The sequence below is a fragment of the Chiloscyllium punctatum genome, chromosome 2 (genome assembly GCF_047496795.1).
Source record: "Chiloscyllium punctatum isolate Juve2018m chromosome 2, sChiPun1.3, whole genome shotgun sequence".
Classification (NCBI taxonomy): Eukaryota; Metazoa; Chordata; class Chondrichthyes; order Orectolobiformes; family Hemiscylliidae; genus Chiloscyllium; species Chiloscyllium punctatum.
Window position 1 is genome coordinate 4,706,028 of NC_092740.1, and position 21,893 is coordinate 4,727,920.

A 21,893-nucleotide genomic window follows, 5' to 3' on the forward strand; every position below is an offset into this window, starting at 1 on the left:
TCAAAAGTGATGAATTGTAATCTGTTGTCAAGTTTTCATTAGGTTAGTGACCCATCATGTCACTAACGTCTGGTTGGGGGATTACTGAAAACTCCATTGCATCTGTCTTAATTGTATTTACAGTTTGATGACCTCTGTGGGATGTTTGACCTCTGTGGGATGTTTGATCACAGTTTGTTTGTCTTATTTGCTTGATGTTGATTTAAATGTTAGACTATAGAATTATAGAGATAGAAAGCACGGAAACAGACCTTTTGGTCCAATGCATCCATGCTGACCAAGTTTCCCAATCTAAACTAGGGTTAATTTCTTGCATTTAGCATGTATCTGACCTTATAGAGGTTTACAAAATTATGAGGGGCATAGATAGGATAAATAGACAAAGTCTTTTCCCTGGGGTCGTGGAGTCCAGAACTAGAGGATATAGGTTTAGGGTGAGAAGGGAAAGATATAAAAGAGACCTAAGGGGCAACTTTTTCATGCAGAAGGTAGTACGTGTATGGAATGAGCTGCCAGAGGATGTGGTGGAGGCTGGTACAATTGCAACATTTAAGAGGCATTTGGATGGGTATATGAATAGGAAGGGTTTGGAGGGATATGGGCCGGGTATTGGCAGGTGGGAGTAGATTGGGGTGGGGTATCTGGTCGGCATGGACGGGTTGGACCGAAAGGTCTGTTTCCATACTGTACATCTCTATGACTCTTACTGATTTTTATAGATGCAACACAGAAAGTATCCTATATGGATGCATCACAGCTTGGTATGGCAACTGCTCTGCCTAAGGCCGAAAGAAATTACAGTGAGTTGTGGCACAGTCCAGTCCATCACAAAAACCAGCCTCCATTGCATTGCCTCAGTCTGTACTTCCTGCTAGGCAAAAGTGAGGACTGCAGATGCTGAAGATTAGAGTCGAGTGTGTGATACTTTAAAAGCACAGTAGGTCAGGCAGCATCCAAGGAGCAGAATTGAAGTTTTGGGCAAAAGTAATTTATCAGGACCGAGGGGGTGGTGAGATAAATGGGTGGTGGTGGGGCTGGGGGGGGGAGGGGGGAAGGTAGCTGAGAGTATGATAGGTGAATGGAGGTGGGGGTAATGGTGATATGTTAGAGGGGAGGGTGGAGCAGACAGGTGGGAAGGAAGATGGACAGATAGAACAGGTCATGAAGGCGGTGCTGAGCTGGAAAGTTGTATCTGGGATAAGGTGGGGGAGGGAAAATGAGGAAACTGGTGAAATCCACATTGATGCCATGGGTTTGGAGGGTCCCGAGGCGCAAGATGAGGCGTTCTTCTTTCAGGCATCGAGTGGTTAGGGATTGGTGATGGAGGAGGCCCAGGACCTTCATGTCCTTGGCAGAGTGGGAGGGGGACTTGAAGTGTTCAGCCACAGGGCGGTGGGGTTAGTTGGTGTGGGTGTCCCGGAGACATTCTCTGAAGCACTCTGCGAGTAGGCATCTGTCTCCTCAATGCAGAGAAGACTGTATCAGGAGCAACAGATACAGTAAATGGCATGTGTGAAAGTGCTGGTTAAACTCTGATGGATGTGGAAGTCTCCTTTGGGGTCTTGGACAGAGGTGGGGGGGGGGGGAGGTGGTGGTTTGGGCGCAAGGTTTGCAATTCCTGTGGTGCCAGGGAAAGGTGCCGGGAGGGGAGGGTTGGTTGGTGGGTATGGACCTCTGATGAGTGAGTCGCAGAGGGAATGGTCTTTACGAAAAGCGGATAGGGGTGGGGAGGGAAATATATTCCTGGTAATGAGGTCCGTTTGTAGGTGGTGGAAATGGCAGAGGATGATGCGATCTAGGCGGAGGTTATTGGATGGAAGGCAAAGACCAGAGAGGTTCTATTCTTGTTGCGGTTGGAGGCGTGGGGTGTGAGGGCAAAGGTGCGGGATGTGGATGAGATGTGCTGGATGGCATTATCAACCACATGGGAATGGGAAAGTCCATTCTTTAAAGGAGGAGGCCATCTGGTTTGTTCTGTGGTGGACTGGTCCTCCCAGGAGCAGATGTGGCAGAGGCGGAGGAATTGGGAATAAGGGATAGCATTTTTACAGGAGGCAGGGTGGGAGAAGGTATAGCTGGGGCCCATGGCTACCCTTTTCATCTGGAGGAAGTGGGAGGATTCAAAGGAGAAATTATTGAGGGTCTGGAGGAAGTGGGAGGATTTGTTGTGTATCACGTGTGAGCGATTACGTTCACACAGACCCTGTCTCATGCACATGCTGTCTCTCAGACACGCATACACCTACACTCACACGCACACCCTGTCACAGGCATATTGTCAGTCACACGTAAACACACACACGCAAACACACACACACACACCCTCTCCCTCCCTCACGCATGCACATACATATAGGCCTGTGGGGTGAATTTGCATTTGCAGATACATTCTATTTTGTTCAAAAAGCATACAGTCTGTAGGCAGTCAGTCCATGTGACATTTTATAAATTCCTACTTTGGAAATAGAACCAGCCCGACTCAAGGTTAGAATACAGACAGACTCTAACTTCACACCTTCAATGCATTGTCTTGAGCTGACATGTCACTTTTTTTTATATAAAGCCTTTAGTTATCTCAGGGGTGTGATTTGAAAGAAGTTCTGGGATTTACATTTAATCAATTGAAACTTGCATCCCAATTCTAAGTGATTAAGGACTTCACAGCAATCTAGGTTTGTTCAATATTTCGCATCAGTTGTATGATACTTTGCTCTTTTACTTTAAGTTCTGTGTGCTATGATCCTGCCCCACTAGCTACCTGACAAAGGAGCAGTGCTCCAAAAGCTTGTACTTCCAAATAAACCTATTGGACTGTATTCTGGTGTTCGTTTTTTTTTAACTTTTGTCCACCCCAGTTCAACACTGGCACCTCCACGACAGAGAGTCAGCACATATGATGAGTCAAAGAGCACTTTTGTTCCTGTTAGATTGTTTAAATGAAGAGATTGAACACAGATTTCTGATTATTGTGTATCATCTGTCACTCTTACATCACACCTACCGTTGGATCTTAGTAAATAGGATTAATAGTATCATCAAGACCATGCCCAGGAAAACAAAGACCGGGATTCGCCTGAACAAGATTCCTGACTCTGTAATACAAAACAAACAGAAATCCAACATTAGAAAGTTATGTGGTGATTTATCTGTATGTGGGAAGGTGATGCCCTCGTGGTATTATTGCTAAGCTATTAATCTAGAAATTCAGCTCATGTTCTGGGGACCTGGGTTAAAATCCTGCAATGTCAGATGGTGGAATTTGAACTTAAGCTATCCCACCCATAGGACACAGAATTCTTTTTTATAGAAATGTTTGGACTAGGGATGTGGTGGGGGCTCCATCAGTCCACAGTTGGGGAGACCATGGTTTGGTTTCTTCTAGTCCATCTCTCTTATTTTATTCTCAACTGGAGACAAGGGCTTCATGTAAGGGATGGTAATGTGGCTTAGTAGTTTAAAGAATCTACTTTGTAAACAGGCAGTATTGAGTTCAAATCTCTGTAGTGCCTTGCTTCAAAAGTAGCCTTTTAATGAAGTTGATGAGTGAAAGTAGCCACGTCAACATTCATTGCTTTATTGGTGAAGCCACAGCTAAAGTAATGTGTTCAGTTCTGGAATGCAGATTATAGGAGGGATGTGATTGTACTGGAGAGGGTGTACGGGATATTTACTAGGATGTGCCTAGGCTGGAGAGTTTTAATTATCAACAGAGACTGGACAGACCTGGGATTGTTTTCCTTAGAGCACAGGAGCTTGAGAGAGAACATGATTGAGATGTATGAAATTATAAGGGGCATAGATAAGGTAGATAGGAAGAAACTTTTCACATTGATTTAAGGATCAGTGACTAGGGGGCATAGATTTAAGGTAAGGGACAGGAGGTGAAAGGAGATGAGAGGGAAACCTTTTTATCACCCAGAGACTGGTGGGAATTTGGAACTCACTGCCTGTAAAAATGGTAGAGGCAGAAATCCTCAGAACTTTGTAGCAGTATTTAGATGTGCACTTGTGATGCCAAGACATACAAGGCTATGAGCTAACTATGGGAAAATGGGATTAGAATAGTTAGGCGGTTGTTTTTGTCTACAGACATGATGGGCCAAAAGGCCTTTCCATTTGCTGTAGATTGCTATTACTCTATATGAAAAGCATTATATGCAAAAGATAAGGACATTTTTTCAAGCAGCATCTTATTTACCAAACTATCAATCTCCTGTGGTGATGTTCCTGATGGTTTTATAAAAACCGGGATTTATACTGGATAGAAATGCTCATTTATCAGCATCATTAAAGCCTACAGCTAGACCCAACAGGTGCAGCGAACTCAATAATATCTATTAGAGGGCAATTTGATAATTATTTGAAGAAAAACAAGCAGAGGTTAAACAGATAGCTGTTGGAGAGAGCTGGCAGAGACAGTAGGCAGAACTTTCTGACATGCAGTCTAAGTTTAGAGTCTGGCAAGACATTGAATGCCACTTCACTTTGGATGGAATTGGTTTATCTCACTCCATTACACAGTTCTCAGCTCATTACATTTGCATGCAAGAGGAACATGCATAGCTTGTGACAGAGGCGGGTGGGAAGCTTACACTCTTGTCATCGCTTCCAAGGGTTGAATGTCTTGGGGCATTATTTAAGGGGTGCCCAGACAGACACCATCTCCCTGCAAACCAGGTGAATCACTTGGGCATCTGGAGTGAGCATTGCAGTGAAACATTCTGGCACTGCCATCTTTCCTCAGGGGTCAACCTGTTCCCTATCGCAGACAGACTTCCACCCTGGACAGCCTTCTTGATCTGTGCCTCTTACAATCCATCTTCCTTCCCTTGGTCATCCTTTGTGATCCATGCAATGTAGATTTACCAGCCCTTGATCTCAATCATGGCCTGGCATAATCACATTCTCCTCAAAGAGGGCAAAGCAGCATACACACTTGTTGCACATCTCATGCATAATTAGGAATTAGAATGCATGTACTCCTCACACATGGAGAACTCTGTTGAGAAGCAAAACTTTATTCTGGCAAGCTGGCTTTTTAATGAGCAGGTATGAGATGCAAATACATACAAAAGGACCTCCCAGGAATCTTAACCCAACATTTAAAGGTCAGAGAACTTAATTGCAAACATCCACTCATGCCTCCCCAGAGGGCAATTAAGAGTCACCCACATTCCTGTGGGTCTGAAGTCACATGTGGGCTAAACTAGGTAAGGATGGTAGTTTCCTTGCTATAGGACATTAAAGAACCAGAAGGGTTTTTCAAAAATTGGCAATGGTTTCAAGTTCATCATTAGACTCATAATCCCAGATTTTGTTTTATGAATTCAAATTCCACGATCTACCATGGCAGAATTTGAACCCAGGTTCCTGCAGCATTACCTGGGTCTGGATTAACAGGCCAGTGATAATACCACTAAGCCATCACCTCTATCTATTGATCTTTAGCCTCTTGTACAACAAAGCTCCCTATCCTGCCTTGCTTCCTCTTCAGGGGAACAGGACAAGTTTCTACTCAATGGCTTGAAATGTCTCCTTCAATAACATTGTGTCAACAGCCAATGCTGCTTTAAGATAGCCCTAGGTTGTCAGGTCTGCACACTGTGAGAAGGGTACTGGAAGTTGGGACTGGGGTAATATTATGAGGATTAGAGGACCAGAGGCCATTTCAACGAAGAAGAAGGTTGTGTAATTTTGAGTGGACAGTCTGAGAAACGAGAAGTCAGTTGAATTTTATACCAAACACTATCTGGCAGACTGAGCAGATCTACACCAGGGCAACTCAACCCAAGTTGTTGTTGATCTCTTTCCCACTGGCAACCTCTGAGCTTTCATCTCAGCTCAGATCCAGTTCAGTCTGCTCCATGATGTGCTCCCAGTCCCTTTGAGAATCAGACAACCCACTGTGTTCCTTGTTGCCAGTCAGTTAATGATGGACCAACTCACTTTAATTTGTTTAAAATGGGAAGGAAGCTCAGCACTTGACAATATTTTAGAAGTAAGAGAGTTTTGAATTGTTAAAGGTTTAGATGGAGAGGATTTTGTTAAGTGTGTACAAGACAATTTTCTGATTCAGTACGTGGATGTACCTACTAGAGAAGGTGCAAAACTTGACCCACTGTTGGGAAATAAGGCAGGGCAGGTGACTGAGGTGTCAGTGGGGGAGCACTTTGGGGCCAGCGACCATAATTCTATTCGTTTTAAAATAGTGATGGAAAAGGATAGACCAGATCTAAAAGTTGAAGTTCTAAATTGGAGAAAGGCCAATTTTGACGGTATTAGGCAAGAACTTTCAAAAGCTGTTTGGAGGCAGATGTTCGCAGGTAAAGGGACGGCTGGAAAATGGGAAGCCTTCAGAAATGAGATAACAAGAATCCAGAGAAAGTATATTCCTGTCAGGGTGAAAGGAAAGGCTGGTAGGTACAGGGAATGCTTTATGATTAAAGAAATTGAGGGTTTGGTTAAGAAAAAGGAAACATATGTCAGGTATAAACAGGATAGATCAAGTGAATCCTTAGAAGAGTATAAGGGAAGTAGGAGTATACTTAAGAGGGAAATCAGGAGGGCAAAAAGGGGGCATGAGATAGCTTTGGCAAATAGAATTAAGGAGAATCCAAAGGGTTTTTACAAATATATTAAGGACAAAAGGGTAACTAGGGAGAGAATAGGGCCCCTCAAAGATCAGCATGGCGGCCTTTGTGTGGAGCCACAGAAAATGGGGGAGACACTAATTGAATATGTTGCATCAGTATTTACTGTGGAATAGGAAATGGAAGATATAGACTGTAGGGAAATAAATGGTGATATCTTGCAAAATGTCCAGATTACAGAGGAGGAAGTGCTGGATGTCTTGAAAGGGTTAAAGGTGGATAAATCCCCAGGACCTGATCAGGTGTACCCGAGAACTCTGTGGGAAGCTAGAGAAGTGATAGCTGGGCCTCTTGCTGAGATATTTGTATCATCGATAGTCACAGGTGAGGTGCCAGAAGACTGGAGGTTGGCAAACATGGTGCCACTGTTTCAGAAGGGCGGTAAAGACAAGCCAGGGAACTATAGACCGGTGAGCCTGACCTCAGTGGTGGGCAAGTTGTTGGAGGGAATCCTGAGAGACAGGATGTACATGTATTTGGAAAGGCAAGGACTGCTTAGGGATAGTCAACATGGCTTTGTGTGTGGGAAATCATGTCTCACAAACTTGATTGAGTTTTTTGAAGAAGTAACAAAGAAGATTGATGAGGACAGAGCAGTAGATGTGATCTGTATGGACTTCAGTAAGGCGTTCGACAAGGTTCTCCATGGGAGACTGATTAGCAAGGCTAGATCTCATGGAATACAGGGAGAACTAGCCATTTGGATACAGAACTGGCTCAAAGGTAGAAGACAGAGGGTGGTGGTGGAGTGTTGTTTTTCAGACTGGAGGCCTGTGACCAGTGGAGTGCCACAAGGATCGGTGCTGGGTCCTCTACTTTTTGTCATTTACATAAATGATTTGGATGTGAGCATAAGAGGTACAGTTAGTAAGTTTGCAGATGACACCAAAATTGGAGGTGTAGTGGACAGCGAAGAGGGTTACCTCAGATTACAACAGGATCTGGACCAGATGGGCCAATGGGATGAGAAGTGGCAGGTGGAGTTTAATTCAGATAAATGCGAGGTGCTGCATATTGGGAAAGCAAATCTTAGCAGGACTTATACACTTAATGGTAAGGTCCTAGGGAGTGTTGCTGAACAAAGAGACCTTGGAGTGCAGGTTCATATCTCCTTGAAAGTGGAGTCGCAGGTAGATAGGATAGTGAAGGCAGTGTTTGGTATGCTTTCCTTTATTAGTTAGTGTATTGAGAACAGGAGTTGGGAGGTCATGTTGCGGCTGTACAGGACATTGGTTAGGCCACTGTTGGAATATTGCGTGCAATTCTGTTCTCCTTCCTATCAGAAAGATGTTGTGAAACTTGAAAGGGTTCAGAAAGGATTTACAAGGATGTTGGCAGGGTTGGAGGATTTGAGCTACAGGGAGAGGCTGAACAGGCTGGAGCTGTTTTCCCTGGAGTGTCGGAGGCTGAGCGGTGACCTTATAGAGGTTTACAAAATTATGAGGGGCATGGATAGGATAAATAGACAAAGTCTTTTCCCTGGGGTAGGGGAGTCCAGAACTAGAGGGCATAGGTTTAGGGTGAGAGGGGAATGATATAAAAGAGACCTAAGGGGCAACCTTTTCACACAGAGGGTGGTACGTGTATGGAATGAGCTGCCAGAGGATGTGTTGGAGGCTGGTTCAATTGCAACATTTAAGAGGTATTTGGATGGGTATATGAATAGGAAGGGTTTGGAGGGATATGGGCCGGGTGCTGGCAGGTGGGACTAGATTGGATTGGGATATCTGGTTGGCATAGACGGGTTGGACCGAAGGGTCTGTTTCCATGCTGTACATCTCTATGACTATGACTGTAACTCCCAAATTTTTGATCAAGTAAAATAAATAAATAAAACAATTGTTACCGACTAATGACTGATTTGAGGGGATATAAGACATAGGAACAGAAGTGGGCCATTCAGTCTCTCATGTCTGCTGCACCACTCAATTGGATCATGGCTGACCTGACAATCGTCAACTCCACTTTCCTAGCTTTTTCCCGTAGCTCTTGATTCATTTCCTGTTAAAAGATTGTCTATTTCAGCCTTGATTATACTTAACAACCCAACCTTTACAACCTTCTGTGATTCCACAGATTCATTACCTTCTGTGAGAATAAATTCCTCATCTCTGCCTTAAATGTGTGACCCCTAATTCTGACATGATGCTGTCTGGTTCTACACACTCTCACAAGGAGAAACTAACTTTCCACACCAACACTGTCAAATCTCCTAAGAATTTTGTATGTTTCAAAAAGGTTTCTGCCTCACTGCAATGAGTACAGGCGCAACCTCCTTAATTTCTCTTCATAAGAAAGTCCCTCTATACCCATAATCAATCTTGTGACTCATCCCTGGACTGCCTCAAATGTCAGTACAGTTGGTTCTGAATAACACGATAATTCTGTTCGCTTGCAATCTCACTTTATAGGAAGATCACGCAATAGCCATGCCATTTAAACTAAAGGGATCAGCATCGTGTTATAGTCAATACAGGTAAGGAAAGTTCACATTCTACAAATAACAATTTAAATATTTGAATTTGCATTGAAGTAACATGCATTATTGCAGAACAGACTGTTTATCATTTCGTAGAAAAGATTCCGAAAACAGTTAGGGCATTCTAACTGTGGTCTGACTATTACCTTGTATTGTTTTAAGAAACCTCCCTACTTTTATATTTCATTCTGTTTGAAATAAACACTACCTAGCTTAGCTCAGCTTCAATGATCTGACAGTTTGACACTACTGCACACAAAAAAATCTTTGGAGGATAGAATTTGTTTACAGGTTTAGTAGTAATTTACAAACATATTAATTATAAATTGTTCAGCATGCCTGTCAGAGAATATAAACAACTGTTGCTCTCACCTTCTGCCAGTCGGGGTGCAGGAATGAAGACATACACCAAGTCACTGAACTCACTGAAATCTCCATTGGCAATCTGTTTACATCGGAGTCTGATCTCATAACCCTTGCCAGTACTGAGTGCATAAACTGGATGAGAGGTTGAAAAGGCCTCAATCTGTCACATGAAAGGAAACAAGTTCAGTTAATAGCAATCAACCATTGAATAATAAAGGTCAAGAGGCACCTTACAGGACAGATGGCAAGGGGGTGTGAAATGCTTATTACAGTCATGGTCCTCTGACTCTGGAAGGAGACTATTCCCAAAGAAGTCTTTAATAAGGACAGCTGTCAATTGGGATATGCTGAAGCTTGGTCTCTAATCAACAAACAGAGACAATTTCAAAGATCTCTATTTGTACCTCTCTGAGGTTTACTTTGGTTTGGGCAAGCAGCACTCTGCACAGCCAAAATGCAACATATTTTTCAGCTGAGGTATACTTCATGCTACTTGAAGCACAGTTTTTATTGGCAAAGTCCTATGGATGCTGGAAATCTGAAGCAAACACAGAATGGTGGAGAAATTCAGCAGGTCTGGAAGCATGTGAAGAGGGAAACAGAAGTAATATTTCGAGATTGGTATGTCTCTTCTTCAGTTCTCAGACTTCTCCAGCATTGTCTGTGCTTGTTTCAGCTTACTGTACCTTAATCTTACTCAGCATTTACACAGAATTATTTATTCTTTAAATTCATCCATGGGATGTTGGCATCACTGGCTGAAATGGAATTTATTGCCCGTCCCTAGTTGCCCTTGAGAATGTGCTGTCTTGAACTACTGCAGTCCATGTGCTTTAAGTAGACCCACAATGCCAGTAGAGAGGGAATTCCAGGATTTTAGCCCACACCAGTGATGGTGAGTCGCTTGGTGGGAACTGGGTGGAGGGGGGGATTGGGAGGGGGGGTGTTTTTCTGTGTTAAGCTGAAAGAAAAATCATAACTGAAGGTATTTAAACATACCGAGTCCCAATGGTTACTCTCGCTGGCTTTATATTGTATCTCATACTTGAGAGATATCCATCCATTCCTAATATCAGCAGTAGGTGGCGCTTCCCACAAAACCTGGATGTCAGCGAGCAGCCCTGACTGACTGATATTCAGCAGAGTCCAGTTCAGTGCAATCGGAGGATCAGGTTTCACTGCCAAGAGGAGGGGGAAAAAGATTAATCAAATAATCTGATTTGAGACACTCACCAAAACCTCCTTGATTTCTTCTTGATAACTGTATTTCCAAAGCCCTTTTGACAACTTTATCAACCTGTAATGATTGGTTCTGATGAAGTCATAGAGTCCTACAGTACAGAGACAGGCCCTTTGGCCCAAGCTGGGTACGTGCCAACCAAAATATCCATCCACACTAGCCCAAATTCCCTACAATTGGCCCATATTCTTCTAAACCTTTCCTATCCATGTATTTGTACAAAGGCCTTTTAAATGTTGTTAATGTACCAGTCTCAGCTACATTCACTGGCAGCTCATTCCATATGCATACCATCCTCTGTGTAAAGAAAGTTGCCCCTCAGGTTCCCTTTTATTCTTTCCCCTCTAACCTGTCCCTCTGTCCTCTAGTCCTCAATTCCCCAACCCTGGGAAAAAGACTGAGTGCATTCATCCTATCCATGCCTGTCATGATCTCATACACTGCTATAAGACTCCCCCCTCAGTCTCCAATGCTGTAAAAAGCTTGTACAACCTCCCAAAAACTCAGACCGTTGAGTCCTGGCAACATCATTTTAAATTTCTTCTGTACTCTTTCCAGTTTGATAAAGTCCTTTCTATAGCAAGGTGACTGAAATTGAACACAATACCTCAAGTGTGACCTAATCAACGTCCTGTATAACTGCAACATAACTTCTCAACGCCTTGACTGATGAAGGTCAATGTGCCTTCGTCACTGCCCTGTCTACCTGTGACTCTCCTTTCAGAGAAGTGTGCGCATGAACTCCATGGTCCCTCTGTTCCACTACACTCCTTAAGGTACTACCATTCACCACGAAACTCCTAACTTGATTTGACTTTCCAAAATGCAACACCTCCCTATTATCTAAATTAAACTCCATTTGCCATTTCTCGGCTTACTTCCTCAGCTGATCAAGGTCCTGCTGCAATTTCTGATATCCTTCCTCACTGTCCACAATACCTTCTATGTTCATGTCACCTGTTAACTTACTAACCATGCCTTGTTCATTTTCATCCAAATCATTGATATAGATAACAAGCAGCAATGGGCCCAGCACCAACCCTTGAAGCACTCCACGAGTCACAGGCCTCCAGTCCGGCAAGCATCCTTCCACTATTATTCTCTGTTTCCTATCATCAAGCCAATTGTATGTCCAATTTTGTTACCTCCCCCAGGATTCCATGTGATCTAACCTTCCAGAGCAGCCTACCATGTAGAACCTTATCAAAGCCTTACTGAAATCCATATAGACTACATCTACTACCCTGCCCCCATCAACCTTCTGGGTCACTTCATCAAAGAACTCTAAAGGTTTGGGAGGCATGGTCTCCCATCCACAAAGCCATGTTGACTATTCCTAATCAAACGCTGTCTTTCCAAATGCATGTATATCTTATCTCTCAGAATCTTCTGAACTAACTTACCCACACAGATGTTAGGCTAACTGGTCTCTAGTTCCCAGGTTTTTCTTTGCAGCCCTTCTTGAATAAGGGCACAACATTCACTATCCTCCAGTCTTCCAAGGTCTTACCTGTGGCTAACGATGGTGCAAAAATATCAGCTAGGACCCCTATAATTTCTTCTTCAGCCTCTTGCAGTGTCCTTGGATGTATCTGGTTAGGACCAAGAGATTTATCCACCTTCATACATTTCAATAGATCCAACACCTTCTCTAATGTGTTATGCACTGTCCCCAAGATATTACCACTAACTTCCCCAAGATCCCAAGTCTTCGTGTCTTTCTCCATGATAAACACAGAGGAGAAATATTTCACTGAAGGCCTCCCTCTCCATAACTAATTTAAAATTAATAGAGTTATGGTCTCTGATCCCAAAGTGCTCCTCCACTCTCACCTCCATGACATGTCCTGTAGCCAAAGAGTAGGTTGAGTTTTTGCCCCTTCCAGAGTAGGACTCTCTATATACTGCTTGAGGAAACATTCCTGAACATCTTTAAATAATTGCACCCCATCTGAGCTCCTAACATAGACTGGGATGAAGAAAATTAAAATCCCCTACTATGACTACCCTATTGCTCCTGCCAGTCTGCCCAGCCTCCTTGCATATTTGTTCCTGTTATTCCCGTTGATTATTTGGGGGCCTAAAGTACAACCCCAACAACATCACCACCCCTTCCTATTTCTTAGCTGCACCCACAAAGCCTCACTGGATGATTCTTCAGTTATGTCATCTCTGCTGTAATACTCGTCTTAATCAAAAATGCAACTCCCCCTCCCTTCTTTCCACCAGCTCTGTCCTCCTAAAACATCTGTACCCTGGTACATTAAGCTGTCAGTCCTGTCCCTCCCTTAGACATGTTTCTTTAATGGCTATAATATCCCAGTCCCATGTACTGAAACACGCCTTGAGTTCATCGGTCTTACCTGTCAGCCCTCTCGCATTGAAATAGATATAATTTAATTTAATAGGTATTCCTTGCTCCTTGTCCTGTTCCAGCCTGACCTGTCTCTTCACTTTACTATTTTTGAAAGCTCATTGGCCTGACATATTAAACTCTGTTTCTCTCCACAGACCTGCTAACATTTTCCAGCGTATTTTGTTATTTTTTTAGATTCTCAGTATCTGCAGTATGTAACTTTTGTATTACCGCCACCTTCGATCATTTGTGCACAGATACATCACACTGTAAACTTTTGCTATAAGTTCTGCCTTACAATCTTATACTCCACAACCACCTGATGAAGGAGCAGTGCTCTGAAAGCTAGTGCTTCCAAATAAATCTGTTGTATGATAACCTGGTGTTGTGTGATTTTTAACTTTGTATACCCCAGTCCAACACCAGCATCTCCAAATCATGGTTATCAGCCGTTTTTTTGTCGGTTCCATAGTGTGGTGTTTATTCTATTGGTTAGCAGTGGTGTGGGGTCACACTCCCTCTGTAGGTAGGTGTTGGTATCTGTAAGTAGTTTCTCTGCTTTCTGAATATATTTGGTTTTGTCCATAATTCTGCCTTTATCAGCTGGTACTAAGATTATGTTCTTGTCATTTCTGAGTGTTTTTCTGAGTTCATGGCTGGTGCAGGCAGGAACTCTGAGAGGTTTGGCATGGGAGCCAGTGGAAAAACAGCAGAGGTGACTGACGAATGGTCTCAATCTTAGTGACCAAGAAGTCCAGGAGTTTCTCACAATTTTTCTTGGAGGTGATAGTGGATAAAATGAGGAGAAAACTTTAAGATAAAAAGAGAAAATGCTGGAGAAACTCAGCAGTTCTGGCATTACCTAACTCTGAGGAGTTTTTGATTCAAATTTTAATTCTGTTTCTCTCTCCACAGATGCTGTTAGACCTGAGTTTCTCCAGCACTTTCTATCTTTATTTCAGATTTCGAGCACCTGCAGAACTTTATTTTCACTTGAGGACTTTAAGAACAAAGTTTCAGCAGAGAAAGAAATTATGGATTATCTTTGGATTTTGGAACAGATTGGAACAGTGCACAGGTTTAGCAAATACAGTGCTTTAAGAGCTGACTATGGATTTGTTAAACTATTTATTCACAGTATCCTTTCACATCTGCATTCATTGGAGTTGAAGAAGGGTTTTTTAAAAATTCATTCGTGGGATATTCGTGTCACTGGCTGGCCAGCACATATTGCCCGTCCCTAGTTGTCCTTCAGTTATAGAGGGATAAGCCAGGCTGAGACGGTGAGAATGAATGGGTTTGGTTAAGTAAATCAGTAGCTGCAGGAATGCATAGGTGGACAGAGGCTCAAAGGCTCATTGAGATATGATTTAAGTGCAGTTGTAAGTGAATTGAGAGATATTGCTGTGATAGCACGTTTCTTATTGACAGCCCTGGTTTTATTAAAATTGGGGACTTCTTAACTCCGTTGCACATCATTGTTCCAATATGTAAAATGCCACTCCAAAGGCATCATTCAAATGTAAATTCTTGGGGATGCAAAGTGGAAACCACTCAACAATGCCTGAAACCAGTCAAGCACATGGTGGCATGGTGGCTCAGAGAGTCCCTCACAGTGCCAGGGACCCGGTTTTGATTCCAGCCTTGGGTGAACGTCTGTGTGGAGTTTTGCACGCTCTCCCTGTGTCTGCGTGGGTTTCCTCCGGGTGCTTTGGTTTCCTCCCACAATCCAAAGATGTGCAGTTTAGGTGAATTGGCCATGCTAAATTGTTCAAGGATGCGTAGGCTAGGTGCATTATGCACAGGTAAACCTAGGGTAGGGAAATGGGTCTGGACGGGTTACTCTTTGGAGGGTCGGTGTGGATTTGTTGGGCTGAAGGGCCTCTTTCCACATTGTAGGGATTCTATGATGCACAGTTAAAATGCTTAGTGAATTTACTGGATGGATTTCAGAAAGACACTACATTCATTGAAATTGGCTGAACTCATGTCAGACACATTTTGTTTCTCTGCATCTCTGATTAAGCTTCCAAAGGACCAAACAGGTGTTGACTGTGCTCCCACTTCTCAATTTATATGTATTTGGAAAGGCAAGGACTGATTAGGGATTGTCAATATGGCTTTGTATGTGGGAAATCATGTCTCATGAACTTGATTGAGTTTTTGAAAAAGTTGTTGTGGTTCTGTTGGCCGAGCTGGGCATTTGTGCTGCAGACGTTTCGTCCCCTGTCTAGGTGACATCCTCAGTGCTTGGGAGCCTCCTGTGAAGCGCTTCTGTGATGTTTCCTTTGGCGTTTATAGTGATTTGTATCTGCCGCTTCCAGTTGTCAGTTCCAGCTGTCCGCTGCAGTGGCCGTATATTGGGTCCAGGTCGATGTGCTTATTGATTGAATCTGTGGATGAGTGCCGTGCCTCTAGGAATTCCCTGGCTGTTCTCTGTTTGGCTTGCCCGATAATAGTAGTGTTGTCCCAGTCGAACTCATGTTGCTTGTCATCTGACTGTGTGGCTACTAAGGATAGCTGGTCATGTAATTTCATGGCTAGTTGGTGTTCATGGATGCGGATCGTTAGCTGTCTTCCTGTTTGTCCTATGTAGTGTTTTGTGCAGTCCTTGCATGGGATTTTGCACTACATTAGTTTTGCTCATGCTGGGTATCGGGTCCTTCGTTCTGGTGAGTTGTTGTCTGAGAGTGGCTGTTGGTTTGTGTGCTGTTATGAGTCCTAGTGGTTGCATTAGTCTGGCTGTCAGTTCAGAAATGTTTTTGATGTATGGTAGTGTGGCTAGTCCTTTGGGTTGTGGCATGTCCTCATTCTGTTGTCTTTCCCTTAGGCATCTGTTGATGAAATTGCGCGGGTATCCATTTTTGGCGAATACTTTGTGGAGGTGTTCTTCTTCCTCTTTTTGCAGTTCTGGTGTACTGCAGTGTGTTGTGACCCTTTTGAACAGTGTCTTGATGCAACTTCTTTTGTGTGTGTTTGCAGTGGTTGCTTTCGTAGTTCAGGACTTGGTCTGTGTGTGTGGCTTTCCTGTATACCTTTGTGGTAAATTCTCCGTTCGGTCAGTGTGGCGTTGATGATCCGGTGTGTGTTCTCTATTTCTGTATTTTTAATGACTACAAAGGTATTATCTACATATCTGACCCAGAGTTTGGGTTGAATCTGCGGTAAGACTGTTTGTTCTAATCTTTGCATTACCGCTTCTGCTATGAGTCCAGAGATGGGTGAGCGCATGGGTGTGCCGTTGATCTGTTCATATATTTGGTTGTTGAATGTGAAGTGTGTTGTGAGGCACAGGGCCAGTAGTTTGAGTATGCTGTCTTTGTTGATAGGTTCCCCGTCTTGTTGTCTGTTCTGTATGTCCAGCAGTTTGGCTGGAGAAACAATAGTTGGCCGGAGAAACAATAGTTGGCTACAGAAATAGAGAACACACACTGGATCATCAACGCCACACTCACAGGAATCCGATTTACTAGAGAGGAAGAAAAGGACAACCAACTCCCATTCCTAGACATGATGGCACAGAGAACACCGAACGGAGAATTCACCACAAAGGTATACAGGAAAGCCACACACACACACAGACCAAGTCCTAAACTAAGAAAGCAACCACCGCAACACACACAAAAGAAGTTGCATCAAGACACTGTTCAAAAGGGCCACAACACACTGCAGCACACCAGAACTACAAAAAGAGGAAGAAGAACACCTACACATTGTATTCGCCAAAAACGGATACCCGCGCAATTTCATCAACAGATGCCTAAGGGAAAGACAACAGAATGAGGACATGCCACACTACCATACATCAAAAACATTTCTGAACTGACAGCCAGACTAATGCGACCATTAAGACTCATAACAGCACACAAACCAACAGCCACTCTCAGACAACAACTCACCAGGACGAAGGACTCGATACCCAGCATGAGCAAAACTAATGTAGTGTACAAAATCCCATGCAAGGACTGCACAAAACACTACATAGGACAAACAGGAAGACAGTTAACGATTCACATCCATGAACACCAACTAGCCACGAAATTACATGACCAGCTATCCTTAGTAGCCACACAGTCAGATGACAAGCAACATGAGTTCGACTGGGACGACACTACTATTATCGGGCAAGCCAAACAGAGAACAGCCAGGGAATTCCTAGAGGCACGGCACTCATCCACAGATTCAATCAATAAGCACATCGACCTGGACCCAATATACCGGCCACTGCAGCGGACAGCTGGAACTGACAACCGGAAGCGGCAAATACAAATTACTATAAACACCAGAGGAAACATCACAGAAGCGCTTCACAGGAGGCTCCCAAGCACTGAGGATGTTACCTAGACAGGGGACGAAACGTCTGCAACACAAATGCCCAGCACGGTGAACAGAACCACAACAACAAGCACCCAAGCTACAAATCTGCTCCCAAATTTTTGAAAATGTAACAAAGAGGATTGATGAGGGTAAAGTGGTGGACGTGATCTATATGGACTTCAGTCAGCTTTTCAACAAGATTCCCCATGGGAGATTGGTTAGCAAGGTTAGATCTCATGGAATACAGGGAACACCAGCCAGTTGGAATCAGAACTGGCTTGATGATAGAAGATGGTAATTGGTGGTGGAGGGTTGTTTTTCAGACTGGAGGCCTGTGACCAGTGGAATGCCACAAGGATCGGTGCTGGGTCCACTACTTTTCATTATTTATATAAATCATTTGGATATGAACATAGGAGATATAGTTAGTATGTTTGCACATGACACTAACATTGGAAGTGCAGTGGACATCGAAGAGCGTTCCCTCAGATTACAACGGGATCTTAATCAGATGGGCCAATAGGCTGAGGAGTGGCAGATGGAGTTTAATTTAAATAAACGTGAGTGCTGCATTTTGGGAAAGCAAATCTTAGCAGGACTTATACACTTAATGGTAAGGCCCTAGGGAGTGTTGCTTAACAAAGAGACCTTGGAGTGCAGGTTCATAGCTCCTTGAAAGTCACAGGAAGATAGGATAGTGAAGGTGGCGTTTGGTATGCTTTCCTTTATTGGTCAGAGTATTGAATACAGGAGTTGGGAGGTCATGTTGCAGCTGTATAGGACATTGGTTAGGCCATATTTGGAATATTGCATGCAGTTTTGGTCTCCTTCCTATCGGAAAGATGTTGTGAAACCTGAAAGGATTCAGAAATGATTTACAAGGATGTTGCTAGGGTTGGAGGATTTGAATATAGGGAGAGACTGAATAGGCTGAGGCTGTTTTCCCTGGATCGTCGGAGGCTGAGGGGTGACCACACCAAGGTTTATAAAATCATGAGTGGCATGAATAGGATAAATAGACAAAATCTTTTCCCTGGGGTGGGGGAGTCCAGAACTAGATGGCATAGGTTTAGGGGGAGAGGGGAAAGATATAAAAGGGACCTCAGGGACAACTTTTTCATGCTAAGGGTGGTGCATGTGTGGAATGAGCTGCCAGAGGAAGTGGTGGAGGCTGGTACAATTGCAACATTTAAAAGGTAGCTGGATGTGTATATGAATAGGAAGGGTTTGCAGGGATATGGGCCAAGTGCTCGTAAATGGGACTAGAATAGCGAGTTTTGAGAAGATTTGTAGCTCGGTTTGGGGTTCTGGATATAAGTTTACTCACTGAGCTGGAAGGTTCATTTTCAAATGTTTCGTTACTATATTCAGTAAGATCATCAGTGAGCCCCCAGTGAAGCACTGGGGGTATGGCCGCTTTTTATTTGTGTGTTTATGTTTCCTTGGGTTGATGATGTCACTTCCTGTTTTTTTTTCCCTCAGGTGGTAAATGGCATCCAAGTCAATGTGTTTGTTGATAGAGTTCCTTTTGGAGTGCCATGTTTCCAGGAATTCTCTGTTTGGCTTGTCCTAGGATGGATGTGTTGTCCCAGTTGAAGTGGTGTCCTTTCTCATCTGTATGTAAATATACTAGGAGAGTGGGTCATTTCTTTTTGTGGCTAGTTGATGTTCATCTATCCTGGTGCTGGGTTTTCTACCTGTTTGTCCAATGTAGTGTCTATTCCAGTTCTTGCAAGGTATTTTGTAAATGACATTAATTTTACTTGTTGTCTGTATAGGGTCTTTCAACTCATCACTCACATTAGCATCTTTACATTCAGATGGGGAAGGACACCACTTCAACTGGAACAACACATCCATCCTAGGACGAGCCAAACAGAGAAACGTGCGAGAATTCCTGGAAACATGGCACTCCAAACGGAACTCTATCAACAAACACATTGACTTGGATGCCATTTACCACCTCCTGCAACAAAAGAAAAGGAAATGACATCACCACAGGAAATGACATCACCAAACAAGGAAACCTAGACACATAAATAAAAAGTGGGCTATACCACCAGTGCCTCACCAGAGGCTCACCGATGATGTTAACTAGTATGGTGACAAAAGGTCTGAAAATGAACCTCCCGCTCAGCGAGCAAACTTACATTGGGACTAGATTAGATTGGGATATCTAGTCGGCATGGACGAGTTGGACCGAAGGGTCTGTTTCCGTGCTGTACATCTCTATGACTGACTTAGCTCAATTGATTCTTAATCCTTTATTTACACATGTTGGGAAAGCTAACTAGTTTAGCACCTACCCACTCTCCGTAATATGGGGGTGAGCTTGGGATGTGGATGAGGTGGTGCACTGGAGTATTGCCCTTTTTTTTAACAAATAATATCCAGGGTGTAGTGTCTTAGAGATTCTGGCAACCATCAGCAACATTCATGACCAAGAGTTACATTCCAGATGTTAATTCATGTTTTGTATTTTCAATTAAACTTGGTAAGGATTACACCTTCCATTATTTTACAGTTCCAAAACACAATGTACTCAGGAGCAGTTCTCACAGATTGGAGGGTGGGAAATGTAATCCCACCATTTAAAAAAAAGGATGGAGAGGAAAACGCAGAGAATTAGACTGTTGGCCTAAATCAGTCATGAGAATGTCTCACTCATCCACCTCAATTAAAGATGTGATAACAGAACACTTGGAAAGCATTAACAGGATTGGACAGTCAGCAGAACGTTTCTGCAGCTACTGATTTGCTCAAAAGTATCCACACCTCCAGCTTGATGTTCTAGTCTGTAGGTAACCCATAGCTCTGTCTCAGATTGGCCATGGCCTTGGAACATCTTTTCTCTTCCCTTCAGTCCAGGGGATGTTGAGTTGAAATGGATGACAAGATTAGTGGACTCACTTCCACATCTGTCTGTACCACTTGAAGTGCTATGGGGTCCTGCTTTCTCCTGCTAAAACTTCCAGAAGTACAGCTGACCCCTTGCTTCTGAGTCTACTACATGTTGTCTTCTTAAACCCACCATCTCCACTCAGACCTCCATGTGATGAGTTTCTGGGGAAAGCTGAAAGATCTGCCCAACTGCTTCATATCTTTTCAGAGGATATGGGGAAGGGGCAGAAGGGCAGGGCTCAGGCTCAAGATCAACTATGATTATGGAACAGCAGACTTGACAAGTTGAATAATCTCCTCTCATTCTTAGGTTATCTTGTTATTCCCTCCCTTGCATTAAGCCATTAGGCCAAGTTCCATTCTGCCCTGATCTTGAATTTATATGTTTTACTATTTTCACACTGAACTCCCTTCATATCCTTTCATAGCTCAATGTCTTCATGAAACCCACCTTTATTTTCTTTATTCCTTCATGAGATGAGGGTGTGACTGACAAGGTCAGTATTTGTTTTTATTCCCCAAAAAACCGTACTCCCACTAAACCGCTGATCATCCAATGTCCTCTCCTAGTCTGCATGTTAGACAATAAATGAAACTCTCCTTTCAGGTATTATCCCTGTCTCCTTTTAAATCAGCCATTATCACCCAATCCACTGACTAAAACTACCGCATGACTCCACATTCTTTGCAAACTACTGCTCCCATCTCCAAACTCCCTTTCCTCTCTGAACCCCATCAATATGTTGTTACCTTCAAAATCTGTGTCACCCTTTTCTGAAAGTCCAAGTCTGAATCCCTCCTATCAGGTTTCTCTTCCTATCTTGGGACTGAAACGGGTTTTAACGTCACAATTCACATCCTGTAACTGCAGTAAAATTTCTTCTCTGGTCCTTTTGACCAGTCTGCAGCGTTTTTAAAATTCATTCACGGGAATGATGACATCGCCAGCTAAGCCAGAATGTATTGTCCATTCCCAATTGCCCAGAGGGATGTTAATAGTCAACGACAATGCAGTGGGTCTGCAGTCATGTATAGTTCAGTCCAGGTAAGGATTCCTTCCCTAATGGACATTAGTGAACCAGAATGTGTTTTTCTTGACAATTGACAATGGATTCATGTTCATCATAAAACTCTTAATTCCAGATTTGAATTCAAGTTCCATCACCTGCCATGGTGGGATTTGAACTCAGGCCTCCAGAACATTGCCTCGGTCTCTGGATTAACAGACCAGCAATACTACCATTGGACCCATTGTCTCCCATTTGACACAGTGACGACCACCTCCACTTCTGTGTTCTCTCCTGTCATGTCCAGGCAGGTGAAACTGCTCTCAACAGAGTACAGCGCTGAAAATGTGTTGCTGGAAAAGCGCAGCAGGTCAGGCAGCATCCAAGGAGCAGGAGAATCGACGTTTCGGGCATGAGCCCTTCTTCAGGAATGAGTACTCAACAGGAATGTACTCAACAGAGTACATCCTTGCTGTCTCACTGTAGCCGGACAATCACCTGCAATGGTTTCTCTTCTAGCTCGCATGCCATTCACTCGGATCTATCCTTGTCCCTTCCTATTTCTCTTTGTGTCACT

General features: G+C 43.4%; 1 protein-coding gene across 3 annotated transcripts in view; it reads right to left on the reverse strand.

Moving 5' to 3' along the window:
- LOC140493998 (growth hormone receptor-like) overlaps positions 1 to 21,893 on the reverse strand; it is a 198,477-nt gene that overhangs the window by 14,787 nt on the left and 161,797 nt on the right. For all 3 annotated transcript variants that reach the window (XM_072592933.1, XM_072592940.1, XM_072592947.1), the window contains exons 9-11: positions 10,495 to 10,673; positions 9,502 to 9,655; positions 3,002 to 3,092 (exon numbers count right to left, since the gene is read on the reverse strand). In XM_072592933.1, coding sequence (XP_072449034.1) covers positions 3,002 to 3,092; positions 9,502 to 9,655; positions 10,495 to 10,673 — 424 coding nt within the window. The remainder of the gene's footprint in view (positions 1 to 3,001; positions 3,093 to 9,501; positions 9,656 to 10,494; positions 10,674 to 21,893) is intronic.